At 43.8% G+C, this 16486-nt stretch overlaps 1 protein-coding gene across 2 annotated transcripts in view; it reads right to left on the minus strand.

Moving 5' to 3' along the window:
• Positions 1 to 16486, minus strand: part of LOC140720360 (NACHT, LRR and PYD domains-containing protein 3-like) — a 44127-nt gene that overhangs the window by 7341 nt on the left and 20300 nt on the right. The window contains exons 3-8 of one of the 2 annotated variants that reach the window (XM_073035230.1): positions 14603 to 14770; positions 11180 to 11261; positions 5692 to 6051; positions 4952 to 5118; positions 1687 to 1858; positions 1523 to 1588 (exon numbers count right to left, since the gene is read on the minus strand). In XM_073035230.1, the coding sequence (XP_072891331.1) occupies positions 1523 to 1588; positions 1687 to 1858; positions 4952 to 5118; positions 5692 to 6051; positions 11180 to 11189 (775 nt within the window). In that variant the 5' untranslated portion in view covers positions 11190 to 11261; positions 14603 to 14770. Of the gene's footprint in view, positions 1 to 1522; positions 1589 to 1686; positions 1859 to 4951; positions 5119 to 5691; positions 6052 to 11179; positions 11262 to 14543; positions 14771 to 16486 lie in introns of both variants that reach the window. The other variant, XM_073035229.1, reaches the window with a different exon arrangement.

The raw sequence follows: 16486 nt of genomic DNA on the forward strand, positions 1-16486 counted from the left end.
CTGTATGTCTATTGTGGTTAGTTGTGAGATGCACGATGTTACGATTTTATATATAACATTTGTCTTATTATTAAAAAGCCGATAATAGCATAGTAGATGACCATTCAATAGTCTTATAAATGCAGAATTAAAGCTGTCCTTGAGGCCGGTGGTACATACCTTCAGCCTTTTATATCTTCTGCCCCATGGGAGTATGACAGAAAGAATGTTTGAGGTGGGTTAGATTTCAGCAGCAAGGCTTTGGGTGGGGGAAGTAGTGTCTTGCTAACTTGAATGAGTTCTTCCAGGAGGTGACAAAGGTGCTGGATGAAGTTACACATGGATATTGTCTGCTTGGATATTAGTTGGATCCCACATGGGAGGCTCATACAGAAAATGAACATGCTTGAGAACCGTGTGAATTGTCCTGGCTGCCGGGGACCCACACTGGGAGAAATTTCTTTCGCTGGAGGGTGGTGAATCTGTGGAACTATTGTCATAGACAGCTGAGGAAGACAAGTCTTTGGGTATATTTAAAATGCAGGTCGATATGTTCCTGATTAGGAAGAGTGCCAACATTTACTGGGATAATGGGGTAGAGAGGAATCGAAGAGCAAATTCACTGAGCGGCATGGGTTAATTCTGTTCCTGTATCATATGGTTTTAGGGAGCATTTGGAGTATTGTATTCACTTCTGATTGTCCAGCTCTGGGAAGGATTGGAGCGGGTGCAGAAAAGGTTCATCAGGATGTTGCTTGGATTCAGTGGCATGTGCTACAAGCAGAGGTTTGATAGACCTGGTTTGTCTACTCTGGAGTTAGAATAGAGATCTCACTGAAGTGTATAAGATTGAGAGATACGAGTTTAGGCACACAGCCTGTACACATGACTGGTGTCTAGTACCACAGGGCATTTGGTTAGAGTGAGATGGGGTAAATTTACAGCACGTGGGTAGCTTTTTCACATGGTAGTGGGCGCCTGGAATTTATTGCCTTGGTCATGTCAGAAGCAACTGTGATAAATATTCTCCTAGATGTGCAGTAAATGCAAGAGTATGGACAATAATATATAAGAGAATACCAAAGTATTTTTAAGAGTAAAAAAGTGAGAGGGTCGATATCGGACTGCTGAAAATGATGTAGATGCAGTAATGGGTGAAAAGGAAATACCAGACAATCTCTGTGGAAGTAACTTGCAGAATTACAAAAGGTAAAGAGCATCAGCAGACAGAACTGAGTGCAGCTGCTATTACGAAGGAGAAGGGCCTTCAGAATCTGAAAGGTGTGAAGATAGAAAAGTCACCTGGACTGGGTCATACAGTGTATCAGGAGCCTGTCTGGGGTGTGTGGGCGTTCCCAGAACCAACAGCTGGATTAATAGAAAAATACATTGTAGACTATTCAGGCTGCAACGAGAGATTCTCTGAATTGTAAACTGAACCAGAGATCAGCGAATGATTAATGGTGAATTTTGATTCCCCGGTTCTGCCAAGTCACAGTCAAACATTTGAGATCTGGTTTGAACTGTGCATTTCATCACTCACCTATCAGATGAGCGGGTAACTCAGATAACCCTTGGCCGATGTTCATGTATTCTTGTGGATCAGGACCTGTTTAAATAAAATAAATGTCCATGAAAACAGAAATAAAATAATTAAATCTACTTATTTCAATGTGCCTTTGTGTTCAGTGCGTGGTTTTAACATACCGAGTTCCTGTATTTCTCTCAGTATTCTGTACAACTTTGGTAACTCAGTCCTCCACATCACAAAGGATTCCCACATCGCCCTCCGGGCCCGGGAGCCTTTGTCCATCACCAAACTGAGGAAGAGTCTGGAACTCTCTGTCCGGTTTCCCCTCTCTGTCAGTTCAGTGACTTTCTATAAAAGGGAAACAATTTATTTATTGTAGAGCAGACAGACAGACATGGAGAATGTGGAGGAAAACATCTGTTCATGGCCCCAGTAGCTTCAGAACAGATGCAGTCACTGGGCTGCTGTCTCATCCTCCCTGGGTTCAGTCATTAACAGAGAAACAGTAACTGAAGGAAATTCTAAATCAATATCATGAAAAAATAAGGATTTAGTGACGCCCTGCAGTATATTCAATGTGATTAACTTACTTGTCCATCAATGTGCAACATTACATTAGAAATATGTGACAACAGGAAGAGACAGGAAGGCAAGAGAGCAAAAATGGATTGTGGTCATCACTGGATCGTGGCAGAAAGAAGTTTATAGTTGGGTAAAAAATTTAAGCAAAAGGATGGGCAGGTGAGTGAAAGGGTTGGGTTGACTCTGTTCTCATAGAAAAATAAAAGTCCTTATAATGCAGATACGATAGAGTCTTTTAGGGTAGTAATTTCTAGGGTAGGGACATGTTCGGCACAATCTTGTGGGCGGAAAGGCCTGTATTGTGCTGTAGGTTTTCTATGTTTTTATGTTTCTATAAAGAGGCAATATCAGATTGGATGATGTAGATGTTAAGAAACTGCATAGGAAAAATGACCCTGATGGAACAGTAACCAGGATGTGGGCTACAAATTCCAGTGGGAGAGAGAAGAGGCATGTGGAGAGGTCAATGTTAAAACAGTCATGGGGAATTTCAATATGCAGGTAGCTTTGGAAAATCAAGTCAGTGCTGAATCCCAAGTGAGGGAATTTATAGAATGCCTTTGAGATGGCTTTTGAGAGAAGCCTATGGTTGAGGCCACTATAGGAAATGTGTATCTGTAATTGGTGTTGTGTATTGCAGCAGATTTGATTGGGGAGCTTCAGGTAAATAAACCCTTAAGAGGCAATGATCATAAAATAGTGTAACTCTAACTGCAGTTTGAGAGGGAGAAGGTAAAAGTTAGATGTATCCATATAACAGTGGAATAAAGGAATTACAGAGGCATGAGAGAGGAGTTGGGCAAAAGTAAATTGGAAGAGGACACTAACAGAGACAAAAGCAAAGCAGGAATAGATGAAGATTCTGGAAGCGATTCGGAAGGCACAGGTAGAGGTAGATAATCCCAAAAATTGAAAATAATTCCAAAGGGAGGATGATCAACCATGGCTGACGAGGAAGTCAATGCAGCACAAAAGCAAAGGAGAGGGCATAGAATATAGCAAAATATAGTGGGAAGCTGGAGAAATGGGAAGCTTTTACTAACCAGCAGAAAGCAACTAAAAATCCGTAAGTAGAGAGAATATGAAATATGAAGGTAAGCTAGCTAATAACGGAAAATGGCTCACCAAAATTTCTGTCTGATACATATACTCTTTTAGGACAACCTATTGATTTTTGGGTTCATAAGATAACAGCTTTATGCATGGTAGTTCACGTCTAACCTACCTAAAAGATTTTCCAGGAAGTTACCGGGAAAGTTGATGAATCGAAGGAAGTGTGTGTTGTCTACATGGACTTCAGCACGGCATTTGACAAGGTAACGCAAAGGAGGCTGGTCAAGAAAGTTCAGTGGCTCAGCAGTCAAGGTAAACTGGTAAATTCGATTAGACAATGACTTTTTGGAAGAAGACAGAGTGGTTATACACTGTTGAATCTCTGTTTGGGAGTTTGTAACTCATGTGGTGCCACAGGGATGGGTATTGGGTCCTTTGTTGTTTGTGATCTATATTAACGATCTGAATGAAAATGTGGTTAATTCGATCAGCAAATTTGCACACCAAGAGTGGGGACGTGTAGTGGAGAGTGAGGAAGACTACCAAAGCTTGCCGTGGTGTCTAAACCAGCTGAGAAATGGGCTGAAAAATTGACGATGAAATTTCATGCAGACAAGTGCGACGTGTTGCACTCTAGATGTGTTGATACAGTGACTGGTAGGGCACTGAGGGGTGTAGTAGAACAAAGTGATCTGGGAATGCAGGTCCATAATTCATTACAAGTGGCAGCAAAGGCAGGTAGATCAGAAAGAAAGTATTTGGCACACTAACCTTCATAAATGGAAATATCGAGTACAGAAAATGGGAAATGATGTTGAACGTGTATAAGACGTTGGTGAGGCCTAATTTTGAGTATTGTATGCAGTTCCGCTCATCTGCTTATAAGATAGATGTAAAGAAGTTTGAAAGAGTACCGAAAAAATTAACAAAGACTTTGCTGGGACTTGAGGACCTGAGGTATAAGAAAAGATTGAACAGGTTAGGACTTTCTGCCTTGGAACGCAAGGGATATTTGATAGAGGTACGCAAGATTACGAGGGTTTTAATTGGATTTTGCACTGCAGTAAAGAGTTACTACAAGAAGTCATCGGTAAATGTTGAAAGGTGAAAAGTTCAAGGGGCAGATGAGGGGAAACACCTTCACACAGAGGGTGGTGAGAGTGTGGAACGAGCTACCAGTGCAGGGGGTACAAGCAGCTAAGAGAAGTCTGGATAGATACATGAATGATAAGGGTATAGAGCACCAAGGCCCCGTGCAGGTCAATGTGAATAGGCAGTTTCAGTAGTCCGGCATGGAATAGATGGGCCTAAGGGCCTGTTTCTGTGCTGTACTTTTCTATGACTATGACGTCAGGTTGTCATTGTTCAGGAACTCAGATGGAGACCAGACCAGGTGTGTTTAGTAGGTTTCCCTCCCTCAAGTAGGGCAGTGAAGCCAGTTGGCCCAATTTATAATCTGACAGTTTAATATTCATCCTGGATTAATAAGCTGAGGTGAATTTAACCGGCAGTCCTGTAAGATGCAAAATTAATTTGAGACTGAATGGCTGCTCAATAGTCCAGATATACAGCCACTGCTCTTATATCACATCGATCAATACAGCAGGTGAGAGAGACAAAGGTGACACTGAAACTGTAGTTCCCAGTGCTCTCCACCATAACAGCTGAAACCAGATCTGCGAAAAACAAGTCAGAGATCAAAGTCTCCATTGCAATGCAGAACTCCTAGAACATGCAGGAGATTAATATCGATCACTATTCCCTCTGATACCAGCAGTTCAGTGACAATACACTAAATACACTCACCTCATTTTCTTCTCGACTGAAATATCCCTCCTTTGTCAACATCGAACTGAGTCCTTCAACATTTTCTTCAATCGCTTGTTGAAGTCTGTCTCTGTAGAACTTTGTCAGTTGGTACAGTCGATATTCACCCCCCTCTGCCAGGAGGTCAGAGATTGTAAACTCTGGCTCTGTGAATATGAAAAGAGTATGTAGACACGAACTCAAATATCACTTGTCTCCACCGCTCCCACCCAACTCAACAAACCAGTCATGTCTCGAAACTCAATATTCACCCGTCTTCAGCAACAAACAATGGATTTTGCAATAATTTTCAACACTGACCTTAAAACCTACGCCACAGTGTTTTGGGCACTACATTACCAGAAGGACCACTTTACTGGAAAACAGACCAACCCCCTTCCCACCCAATTCAGTTATTTCAATTTAGGATGGGCAATACCTGCTGACGCTGTCAATGACGCTCGCTTCCCAGAGATGCTCTCTCGATCTTGGAGAATACATATCGCTTATTTCATATCCTGGAAATACTCTCTTATCTGGACAGCAGCATTTCCTCCATTACACATCCTGAAAATCCTCACATTAGGTAGTACATTTCCTGTAGTGTGTTAACGCGTGCCTTACTAAACCACTTGACCCACACATTACCCCACTTCTCTGAGCAACGCTCCAACATGGCCTCACATTTTCCCTCCTCTTTGTCACATTCGGTGAACACATCATGCTTATATTTCACTCACCTGCTCCGTGTTGGGCATTTGACAATTCCGTGTTCAATGATCGTCCGGGCTGACAGGCAGTCGTCTCACTTGTGCTGGTTGCAGGGTCCTGATCGGTGTCTCTGACATCACTGTCTCTGGGCTGACAGGCAGTCGCCTCACTTGTGCTGGTTCCAGGGTCCTGATCGGTGTCTGTGACATCACTGTCTCCAGGCTGAATTTGCTCTTCCTCCGCTGCGGCCGGACCGCATTCCATTGGGACATTGCTCTCAATCTGACCCTGCTTTGGTACCTTGCTTCCCGTGTCCCGATCATCTTCCCTCGATGAGTTGCCTGGTAAAAGCCTCTTGAGTACTATCTGTACCCGATTTAATTTCCCACCTGAAGTAAATGATAAATAGCAGGTTTAGAGTGACTTCGACTCGAACAAGGGTTCACAATGGGTGTCTGCAATGGAGCCGAGACTCCGGCTGACCAGGTTTGGAGTGGGACTGTGCTGGTACAGTGATACATGTTGGTACCAACGACATAGGCAGGAAGAGGGATGAGGTCCTGAAATGTGAGTTTCAGGAACTAGGCAGAAGGCTGAAGAACAGGACCTCAAGGGTGGTGTTCTCAGGATTGCTGCCAGTGCTACGTGATAGTGATGGTAAGAATTGGAGGAGATGGCATTTGAATGCGTGGCTGAGGAGTTGGTGCAGGGTGCAGGGTTTTAGATTTCTGGATCATTGGGATCTCTTCTGGGGAACGTGGGACCTGTACAGATTGGATGGGTTGCACTTGAACTCGAGGGGGAGCAATATCCTTGCAGGTAGGATTGCTAGCATGGTTCGGGAGGGTTTAAACTAATTTGCAAGGGGGATGGGACCCGGAGCGATAGATCAGAGAAAGAAGTGCATGGAGTAAAGCCAGATCTAACATATAGAGAGGCTTTGAGGAAAGAAGCAGAATAAAGGGTGTAAAGGTAGTAAGGTAGAAGGGCTAAAGTGTGTGTACTTCAATGCAAGAAGCATCAGGAACAAAGGTGATGAATTGAAAGCTTGGATACATACATGGAATTATGATGTAGTGGCCATCACAGAGACTTGGCTGGCACCAGGGCAGGAATGGATTCTCAATATTCCTGGATTTCAGTGCTTTAAAAGGGATAGAGACGGGTGGGAAGGGGAGGAGGGGAGGCATTACTGGTCAGGGATACTATTACAGCTACAGAAAGGGTGGGTAATGTAGCAGGATCCTCTTTTGAGTCAGTATGTGTGGAAGTCAGGAACAGGAAGGGAGCAGTTACTCTACTGGTGGTATTCTATAGGCCCCCTCGTAGCAGCAGCAGAGATACCCAGGAGCAGATTGGGAGGCAGAATTTGGAAAGGTGCAAAAATAACAGGGCTGACTTTAACTTCCCTAATATTGATTGGCACCTGATTAGTTCCAAGGGTTTAGATGGGGCAGAGTTTGTTAAGTGTGTCCAGAACGGATTCCTGTCACAGTATGTTGACAGTCCAACTAGGGGAATGCCATACTAGATCTAGTATTAGGTAACGAACCGGGTCAGGTCACAGACCTCTCAGTGGATGAGTTTCTGGGGGACAGTGATCACCGCTCCCTGACCTTTAGCATTATCATGGAAAAGGATAGAATCAGAGAGGACAGGAAAATTTTTAATTGGGGAAGGGCAAACTATGAGGCTATAAGGCTAGAATTTGCGAGTGGGAATTGGGATGACATTTTTGCAGGGAAATGTACTATGGACATGTGGTCGTTGTTTAGGGATATCTTGCAGGATGTTAGGGATAAATTTGTCCCGGTGAGGAAGATAAAGAATTGTAGGGTGTAAGAACCATGGGTGAAAAAGTGAGGTGGAAAATCTAGTCAGATGGAAGAAGGCAGCATACATGAGGTTTAGGAAGCAAGGAGCAGATGGGTCTATTGAGGAATATAGGGCAGCAAGAAAGGAGCTTAAGAAGGGGCTGAGAAGAGCAAGAAGGGGGCATGAGAATGCCTTGGCGAGTAGGGTGAGGGAAAACCCTAAGGCATTCTTCAATTATGTGAAGAACAAAAGGATGACAGGAGTGAAGGTAGGACCAATTAAAGAGAAAGGTGTGAAGATGTGCCTGGAGGCTGTGGACCTGAGCGAGGTCCTCAATGAATACTTCTGTTCGGTATTCACCAATGAAAGGGAACTTGATGACGGTGAGGACAATATGAGTGAGGTCGATGTTCTGGAGCATATTGATATTAAGGGAGAGGAGGTGTTGGAGTTGTTAAAATACATTAGGACGTATAACTCCCCGGGGCCTGACGGAATATTCTCCAGGCTGCTCCACGAGGTGAGGGAAGAGATTGCTGAGCCTCTGGCTAGGATCTTTATGTCCTCGTTGCCCACGGGAATGGTACTGGAGGATTGGAGGGAGGCGAATGTTGTCCCCTTGTTCAAAAAAGATAGTAGAGATAGTCCAGCTAATTATAGACCAGTGAGCCTTATGTCTGTGGTGGGAAAGCTGTTGGAAAAGATTCTTAGAGATAGGCATTTAGAGAATCATGGTCTGATCAGGGATGGTCAGCATGACTTCATGAAGGGCAGATCGTGTCTAACAAGCCTGATAGAGTTCTTTGAGGAGGTGACCTGGCATATAGATGAGCGTAGAGCACTGGATGTGATCTGCGTGGATTTTAGTAAGGCATTTGACAAGGTTCCACATGGTAGGCTTATTCAGAAAGTCAGAAGGCATGGGATCTAGGGAAGTTTGGCCAGGTGGATTCAGAATTGGCTTGAATGCAGAAGGCAGAGGGTCATGGTGGAGGGAGTACATTCGGATTGGACAGTTGTGACTAGTGGTGTCCCACAAGGATCTGTTCTGGGACCTCTACTTTTTATGATTTTTATTAACGACCTGAATGGGTTTAGAAGGGTGGGTTGGCAAGTTTACAGACGACAGAAAGGTTGGTGGTGTTGTAGATAGTGTAGAGGATTGTTGAAGATTACAGAGAGACATTGATAGGAAGCAGAAGTGGGCTGAGAAGTGGCAGATGGAGTTCAACCCGGAGAAGTGTCAAGTATATGGAGGAATTTAAGGTGGGGGATTATATGGGAGGCCGGGTTTGAGGGTCGGCACAACATTGTGAGCTGAAAGGCCTGTAATGTGCTGTACTATTCTATGTTCTATGTGAATGAACCACACTTTCTGCTAGGTGACCATCCTGGTAAGCTGGTGTTTGGACAGAAATAGAACTGGACAGACACAGTAATACTGACCACCACTACTCATTAGCTGAAGAGACTGATAACCAGAGGTATTAATGGAATGACATCAGGTTATACCGGGAATTATCACTGGGATTATCTTCCACAAACATAAATCTCCCTGGATCACAAACTGTCCAGTCACCTGTATCACTCACAGACAAGCCACTGGATTACTCATGGTCCAATCCTCTAGATCACACGTTCCCCGTTTGCTTTGTCACACACTGTCTTGTCCCCTGGGTCACCGACTGACCATTGGCTTGAGACGAATAATGTCTACTCCCCTGGGTTACAGACCGACCATAACCTTGAAGCCCATGATGCCTGGTCCCTGGGTCCCATCCCGTCTCCTGGATGATGATCGTCATGGAACAACTATACAAGTCATTGGCAAAGGGAGAGTCTTGCGTGCAGTTCTAGTAACTAAACAAAGTCTCGCTGAGAGAGCTTTGCGTGTATTTACAGTTGCTAATCTATAGGATGGATGTAATTCAGCTGGAAAGGGTGTCGAGGAGATTGACAAGTACGTTGCTGGATGGGGCTGTTTGGTTTTTGTGTTATATGGTTCAACTGGGACAGTTTGCCCCGGATCACGGGAGCTTGAGGGGTAACCTTACACTACTTACTCCTGATGAAAATAATCAGGAGTGCAGATAGGGTCGATGGTCATAGTGTTTTTGCCCAGGTTAGGGGAGTCTGAGACTCGAGGGCAGAAATTTAAAAAGGACTGAAGGGGCATTTTTTTCATGTGGCAGGTGATGGGTGTAATTTACGTGCAGCCAAAGGAGGCTGTAACACACAGGAAGTTACAAAGCTTAGGATGTGGGCAGGAAATAGGGTAGAGGAAGCCTGCAAGGGAAATTTGAGAAAAGCTGCTAGGAAATCGGGCCAGCTCAGATACATTTAGAACAGCATGAATTAGTTGGGCCGAAGGACCCATTTCCAGACTGTAATCTTTGTTTTATTCCACCTGGAATCACAGAGTTGAGCACAATCACAATGCCTACAGGATACAGAGACAGCTGGTCATTGGTTATACCGGGTCTCCCATCAGAGATACTGACAATTTAAATTCAGGTAGCACACCATCTCAAGAGGGAAATATTGAGAACTCACGTTCACCAGTTGGCCACAGAACAGACATGGATCGGGGCATTAAAACAGAATCAGAATCAGTTTTATTATCACCAGCATGTGACCTGAAATTTGTTAACTTAGCAGCAGCTGTTAATCTAGCAGAAAAAAAATAATGAATAAAATTTAAAAAAAAACAAGTAATGCAATTACGTATATTGAATAGATTTAAAAAAAGACAGGAAGACTGTATATTAAAAAAAGTAAGATCATGTCCGAAGATTAGATGTCCATTTAGGAATCAGATGGCAGAGGGGACGAATCTGTTCCTGAATCGCTGAGTGTGTGCCTTCAGGCTTCTGTACCTGCTTTCTGATGGTAACAGTGATAAAAGGGCATGCCCTGGGTGCTGGAGGTCCTTAATAATGGACACTGCCTTTCTGAGACACCGCTTCCTAAAGATGTCTTGGGAACTTTGTGGGCTAGTACCCAAGATGGAGCTGACTAGATTTACAACCTTCTGCAGCTTCATCTGTCCTGTGCAGTAGCCCCTCCATACCAGACAGTGATGCGCCAAAGCAGACCACAAGTTTTTCTAAAATGAAGTGTCTCCTGATCCTCAGCCATTTCCAAGGCTGGCAAAGTTCTTGGCTCGACTACAGAAAACAGAGTTCGGAAAATTCCCCTCATCTACTTTGCCCATCGAGGGGGGAGTTGATAGCTGCCCTGCCAAAAACTGAAATGTTGTATTGTCACACAATCCCTGAAATCCTGGAAATGCTCTTATCACCTGTTTCTGAATGTTATAAGTGGAAGTTGGAGATGTCTTTCACCTCTAAACAGGCCCTGATGTGCAAAAAACCCTGAACCTGGACTTTTACGTAACCAACAACACCGCTGTCACATTCCTGTTTGTGTTTCACTCTCAACCTGCTGATTCAGGGTCTCCGACTCCTCTCACTCGGGTGAAACTTCACCTGGTGAGCGGAGTAATTCAACCATTACTGGTGTCAGGTCCCTGCACTGGAACTTGGATTGATCGATTACACAAAGCTGCTTTACCAGTGGGAACAATGACACTGCTTGATGAAACTTTTCTCTGCCCTGTTAGCGCCTGTGTAAGTTTCTTCATCTGAACTATTGTGCACTAATAGGGCAGAAGTTTAATTATAAAAATCACAGTGAACATACCTGTAGCCATTCTGGTTCTGACTGATGATTATTGTTTACACTGTGGTCGCGGTGCAGGACAGCCCCACCTGCTGGTGATGACCTGAATTACACACAACAACAGACTGAGTCAGAGAGAGTAGGATTACTTTACAAATATGACAGTATCGCCATCCTCTGTATCAGAGCATCCGTTGGCTTAGGGACAAAACATTCCCGGTTAACATCAACTCCCACACCATGTCTGTATGTCTGTCGAGTGATATCTGGCACATATACTAATAGAGTCACCGAGCAACAGAGCACAGGTACAGACCCTTCAGCCCATCGAGACAATGCTGACAACAGTGCCCACAGAGATGGTCCTAATTTCCTGCGTTGGGCCTATTTCCGTCCTGGCCTCTTCTTTCCATCTTCACATCCCAACTGCTTCTAGAATTATACAATTGTGTCTGCCTCATCCACTTCCTCTGGCAGGTCCCTCCACATAATCACCAGCCTCTGCATGAAGCAGTTGCTGTGGTTTTACAATATATTTACCACTCCTCTGCCCATTTAGATCCCATATAAGCTACGATAATCTTCACCGTGAGTATCATCTACTAATTTTGTGTCATCCACAAACTGACCGGTCAAGCCTTGTGCACCTGCATTCACTTCATTGCTATCAACTAACAAATATCGAATGTTACAACTTGTAGCTTTGTGGTACAACACTCGTTACGCGCCTCCATTCTGAGGAGGAACGTTCAACCATCACTCTTTGCTTGCTACCTTCAAGGCAATTTTTGAATCCATCTAACTTTCTTTCTCTGTACCTCATGGGACCTTATCTTTCAGAACGAGCTGTCATGAGGCACCTTGCCAAAGGCTTTACTGGAGTTCAATGTACAACATCCACTCCCCCACCCTCATTGATAATCATCTTCAAAAACCTTAAAAAGTATTGTTGAACACAACTTTCCATGCACAATGACATGGTGAATGTTGATCAGTCTCTGTCAACCCAAATGTTGGCAGATATTCTGTGTGTACCTGATCCATATTGTGGAAAATTATCTCGGGCACCTCCCCTTCCATTTTCTCCACTCACCATCAAAATGTCTAAGTGGCAACCCGTAGTAAGATTATGCTTCTGCAAATGCTGTCCCCAAGAATCCGTTCCAAGGGCTTGCCCACCCCTGATGTAACACTCACTGGTCTATAATTCCCAGTATTATAGACTGGTCTATAATTCCCAGTATTCCCATTGGGTTTATTGAATTACAGAACAACATTTGACAGCCTCCAATCATGTGTTACTACCCCTGTGGCCAGAGAGGATGCAATGTTCATTGTCAAAGCCCCGTGATCACCCCTCACTTCCTGTAGTAACGTGGTGTTTATTGGTAGAATGAACAACATCTCTTTCTTAGCAGAATGGGAATGTTATGCTATCATCACAATCACTGTCCATCTCACTGGTAACTCTGAAGCAAGGCATTCATTAAGCACCTCACTTATCACCGTATCCTCCAGGCACATTTCCAACTTTGCTCCTGAGTAGTCCTAGTCCTACCCGCAATCAATTCACCCTCCTCTTTTTCACCCACATGTAGAACGCCTTAGGATTTCCTTCATCCTACTTCCCAAGGTCTTCTTAAGTTCCCTTCGACCTTTGTAAGTCACTTCTTAAGCTCCTTCCAGGCTACCTTATAATTCTCTAGAGCCTTGCTCGAATGTTGCTTCCTAAACCTAAATAATGCTTCCTTTTCCCTCTTGCTTAAATGTTCTCATCTCCTGTGATCCACGGTTCGTTTATATAAACATTTTTTCACTGTGTGTGGAACAAATCTACCCTGAACCGCATTCAAGTGTTCCTGAAACAACCTTCACAGTTCCACTGTTCCATTTACCTTTGAAAATGTTTTCCCAATTTGCACTCCCATTATGAATACCATTGTAACTACCCATCCACTGATTAAATACTGCATCGTATCGTCTGCTACTATCCTTGTCCATGACCATGATAAAAATTGGGGTGTTGTGGTCACTATCTCAAACAGGTCACCCATCTTGACATCTGTTACTTGACCAGCATCATTGCCTCATACTAGATACAGTATGGCAACTCCTCCAGTTAGCCCATCCACATACTATGTCAAGAATTCATCCTGGACACGCAACGCATTCTGCCCCATTGACACATTTTGGAACAAGGAGGTGGGATCAACATCAGGAAAGTTGAGGTCAATAATGATAACAACCTTGTTGCTTTTGCACCTTTCCTGAAAATGCTAAGTTATCTGCTCTCATTATCCCAGTGGCTTTGGGGGAGGCCGATAGAATACTCCCAGAATGATAGCCCCCTTCTTATTTCTGACTTTCACCCACATTGATGTCCTCTGTTTATGTAGCTGTGATACCATCCCTAATTAGTAAAAACAATTCTCCCCCTTTCACACCCCCCCCCCTTACGTATTATGAAACAACTAAAACCTGGAGCATCAAACACCAATCCTGCCCTTGTAACAGTCAGGTCTGTGTAATGGTGATAACATGTACCATCCATGTACTGAACCATGTTCTAAGTTACTCTTACTCGTAACACTTATTGCATTGAATTAAACATTTCCAACTGACTACATGATGCCCTGTACACAACCGATCCTCCCACAGTCTCTGTGAACATTGCATTGCCTTTATATCAACTCTTCTATCATCTGACCAAACACTCTCGTTCCCATCCCACAACGACTGAGAGTAAATAGACCCCGGCAGCTCCAGCAGTCCTGGCTGAAAGAACATCCGTTCACCTCAAGTACAGATATAACCCGTGCCTTTGGTACAGGGTCAAAGGGGAACATAACTTCATTGTGAGACCTAATTCTGCTTAATCACAGATTCGTAGGTTCTGACAATTTATTAGTAGAAAAGTACTTGATGATGACAGGGGATGTAAATGTAAATTATTGGTTGGCATTTGCTAGTTAGGACTGAATGAAATGTGGTGCTGGGACATTTAGCTTCAAGAGGGTTTGCGGAGGCTTGTGGGACAACATACTCGAGGGCAAGTATATCGTTGCAGATTGCAATAGACAGAGGAGTCAATGACATGTTGCTGTAGTTCACGGTAATTCCACATTTCTGCAATCACTAGAGCTGGAGAAAACTGCGGCCTCTTATAAAGGGAGGAAATTCTCAACGCATTTTGAGATTATTGTGACGTAACACAGCCAAGCAAGGAAACAGCAGAACTGATAAGAGTTTGAAATGAGTAAACAATATGAGGGAATGTGCGTGGCTTCCCAGAGTAATTAGCAAATCTGCAGTGAGTGCAACAGGGTCTGACAGGCGCATACTGGTATTCCTACGCTGATTCAGTCTCACTCCAGCTATTTCCTACCTTCCTTGGTACAGAAATGTAATGTCTAAAGGACCAGTGTTTGGGTAAATAAGACTCACCAAACTGTCTCCTGACTGAATCAATGGAAACTCCAAGTCAGATGGGTTCTCTCCATTTGGTGCTCTCCGTCTTCAGGCTGGTTCAGTGTTGCTGTTCCCTCGTCTTCAGTTGTGATTTTCTTCCTGTCGTGGGCTTTTCTTCCAATAAATCTCGCAGGTCAGGTCTACCTTTAACCAGGAGATAATGAAGTATGTTACTCATACAAAGTAGAACAAAGGATTAAACTTATTGGAACTTAATCTTGAACTCATATATAATAATGCGAGTGAAGAAATCTGTAACTGCCCCTCACACTTTCCAAAGCCTGACATGGGATACAAAGAAACACACACAAAATTGCTGGAGGAACTCATCAGATCAGGCAGCATCTGTATGTCGACTCTACTCTCTTCCATAGATGCGGCCTGGCCTGCTGATTTCCTCCAGCATTTTGCGTGTGTTGCTTGGTAGCATCTGAAGATCTTCTTTTGTCTGTGATGGGATAAAAAGAAGTCATCACTCAGTCATGGCATAAGATACAAATCATTATGCATAGAGGCAGAATTAGGTGATTCGGTCATTCTAGTCTGCTGCATAATCAATCATGGATGATTTTTTTCCCAATACCATATTCTTGCTTCCCTGCTATAGCACGCAACCTATTTAGCAATCCAGAACATGAATATACCCAACGACAGCCTCCACCACCCTCTGTGGCATCAAATTCGACAGATCAACCAACATTTGGCTAAAGTAATGGCTCTCATCTCAGTTTTAAAGTGAAGCTTCTTTATTTTGAGGCGGCACTCTCAGATCCCAGACTCTCCGTCTAATCAAGACACCCTGTTCATTCTCACTGCAACCAAACCTCTTGTCATTCAGTCGGTGTAAATAATCACCCCCGTCCTAACCCGCCAACCATCTGAACTCCACTGAACACAGGCCCAGGGCCATCAAATGCTCCACATGCATAATGCTTATCATTCCTCGGATTATTCTTTGAACCTTGTTATCAACAGCTGTACTGAATGCATTTCCGGGGTAAAAATACAGGACAATTGGTACCAGGATAATGTACTGGGAAAAGCTGTGTGGTTTTTTCGCTCTTCTATCAACTGACACAAAATGAGTGCTGATGCGCTGATCCATTCGCAGGAGATTTAAAATGTTCCAGGTGAATGTAATAAACAGAAACGGGAATCACAAGAAACGCTCAGCAGGTAAGGAGCAGCTGTTGGGAGAGGGAAAATGTTACCGATTCGGTTTCCTGACCTTTCGTCAGAATGGATTCATCCAGGTTTTAGTGGAAAATCTCAGGTTGTTCTCCATGGAGCGGTAGGGACTGAGGGGAGATCTGATAGAGGTTTATAAGATTACAAAAGACATAGGTAGAGTAGACAGGGAGTATCGTTTCGCTGTTTTAAAATGTCTAATACCAGAGGACATGCAATGAACGTGTGAAAGTGTAGATGCAAAGGAAATGTGAGGGTAAGTTGTTTTACTCAGAGAGGTGTGGATACCTGGAATGCGCTGTCTGTTATGGTGGTGGAAACAAATACATCGGAGGCTTTTAAGACACGTTTGGATAGGCACATGGGTCTGAGGAAGATTGAGCGGATATGGACATTGTGTAGGTAGGACTCATTCATTTTTTTTTGGCGGGGTGATTTGCTTTTCTGCTGGTTTGGCACACCATTGTGGCCGAATGGCCTGTTCCTGGGATGTACTGTTCCAGGTTCTGTTCTATCTTCAGCATCCTGAGTTTATGTTTGACTCCCAAAGGCAGATAGACAGGTGACAGTGAGGGGGAATGTCCAAATGTGAATTGATTTCTGAAACCCCAGGCTATTTCTACTGGTGCAAACACAAAACAGCATATTTAATCACAGCCTCTCCCTGTGAGG

This window comes from Hemitrygon akajei, unplaced genomic scaffold (genome assembly GCF_048418815.1).
Source record: "Hemitrygon akajei unplaced genomic scaffold, sHemAka1.3 Scf000041, whole genome shotgun sequence".
NCBI lineage: Eukaryota > Metazoa > Chordata > Chondrichthyes > Myliobatiformes > Dasyatidae > Hemitrygon > Hemitrygon akajei.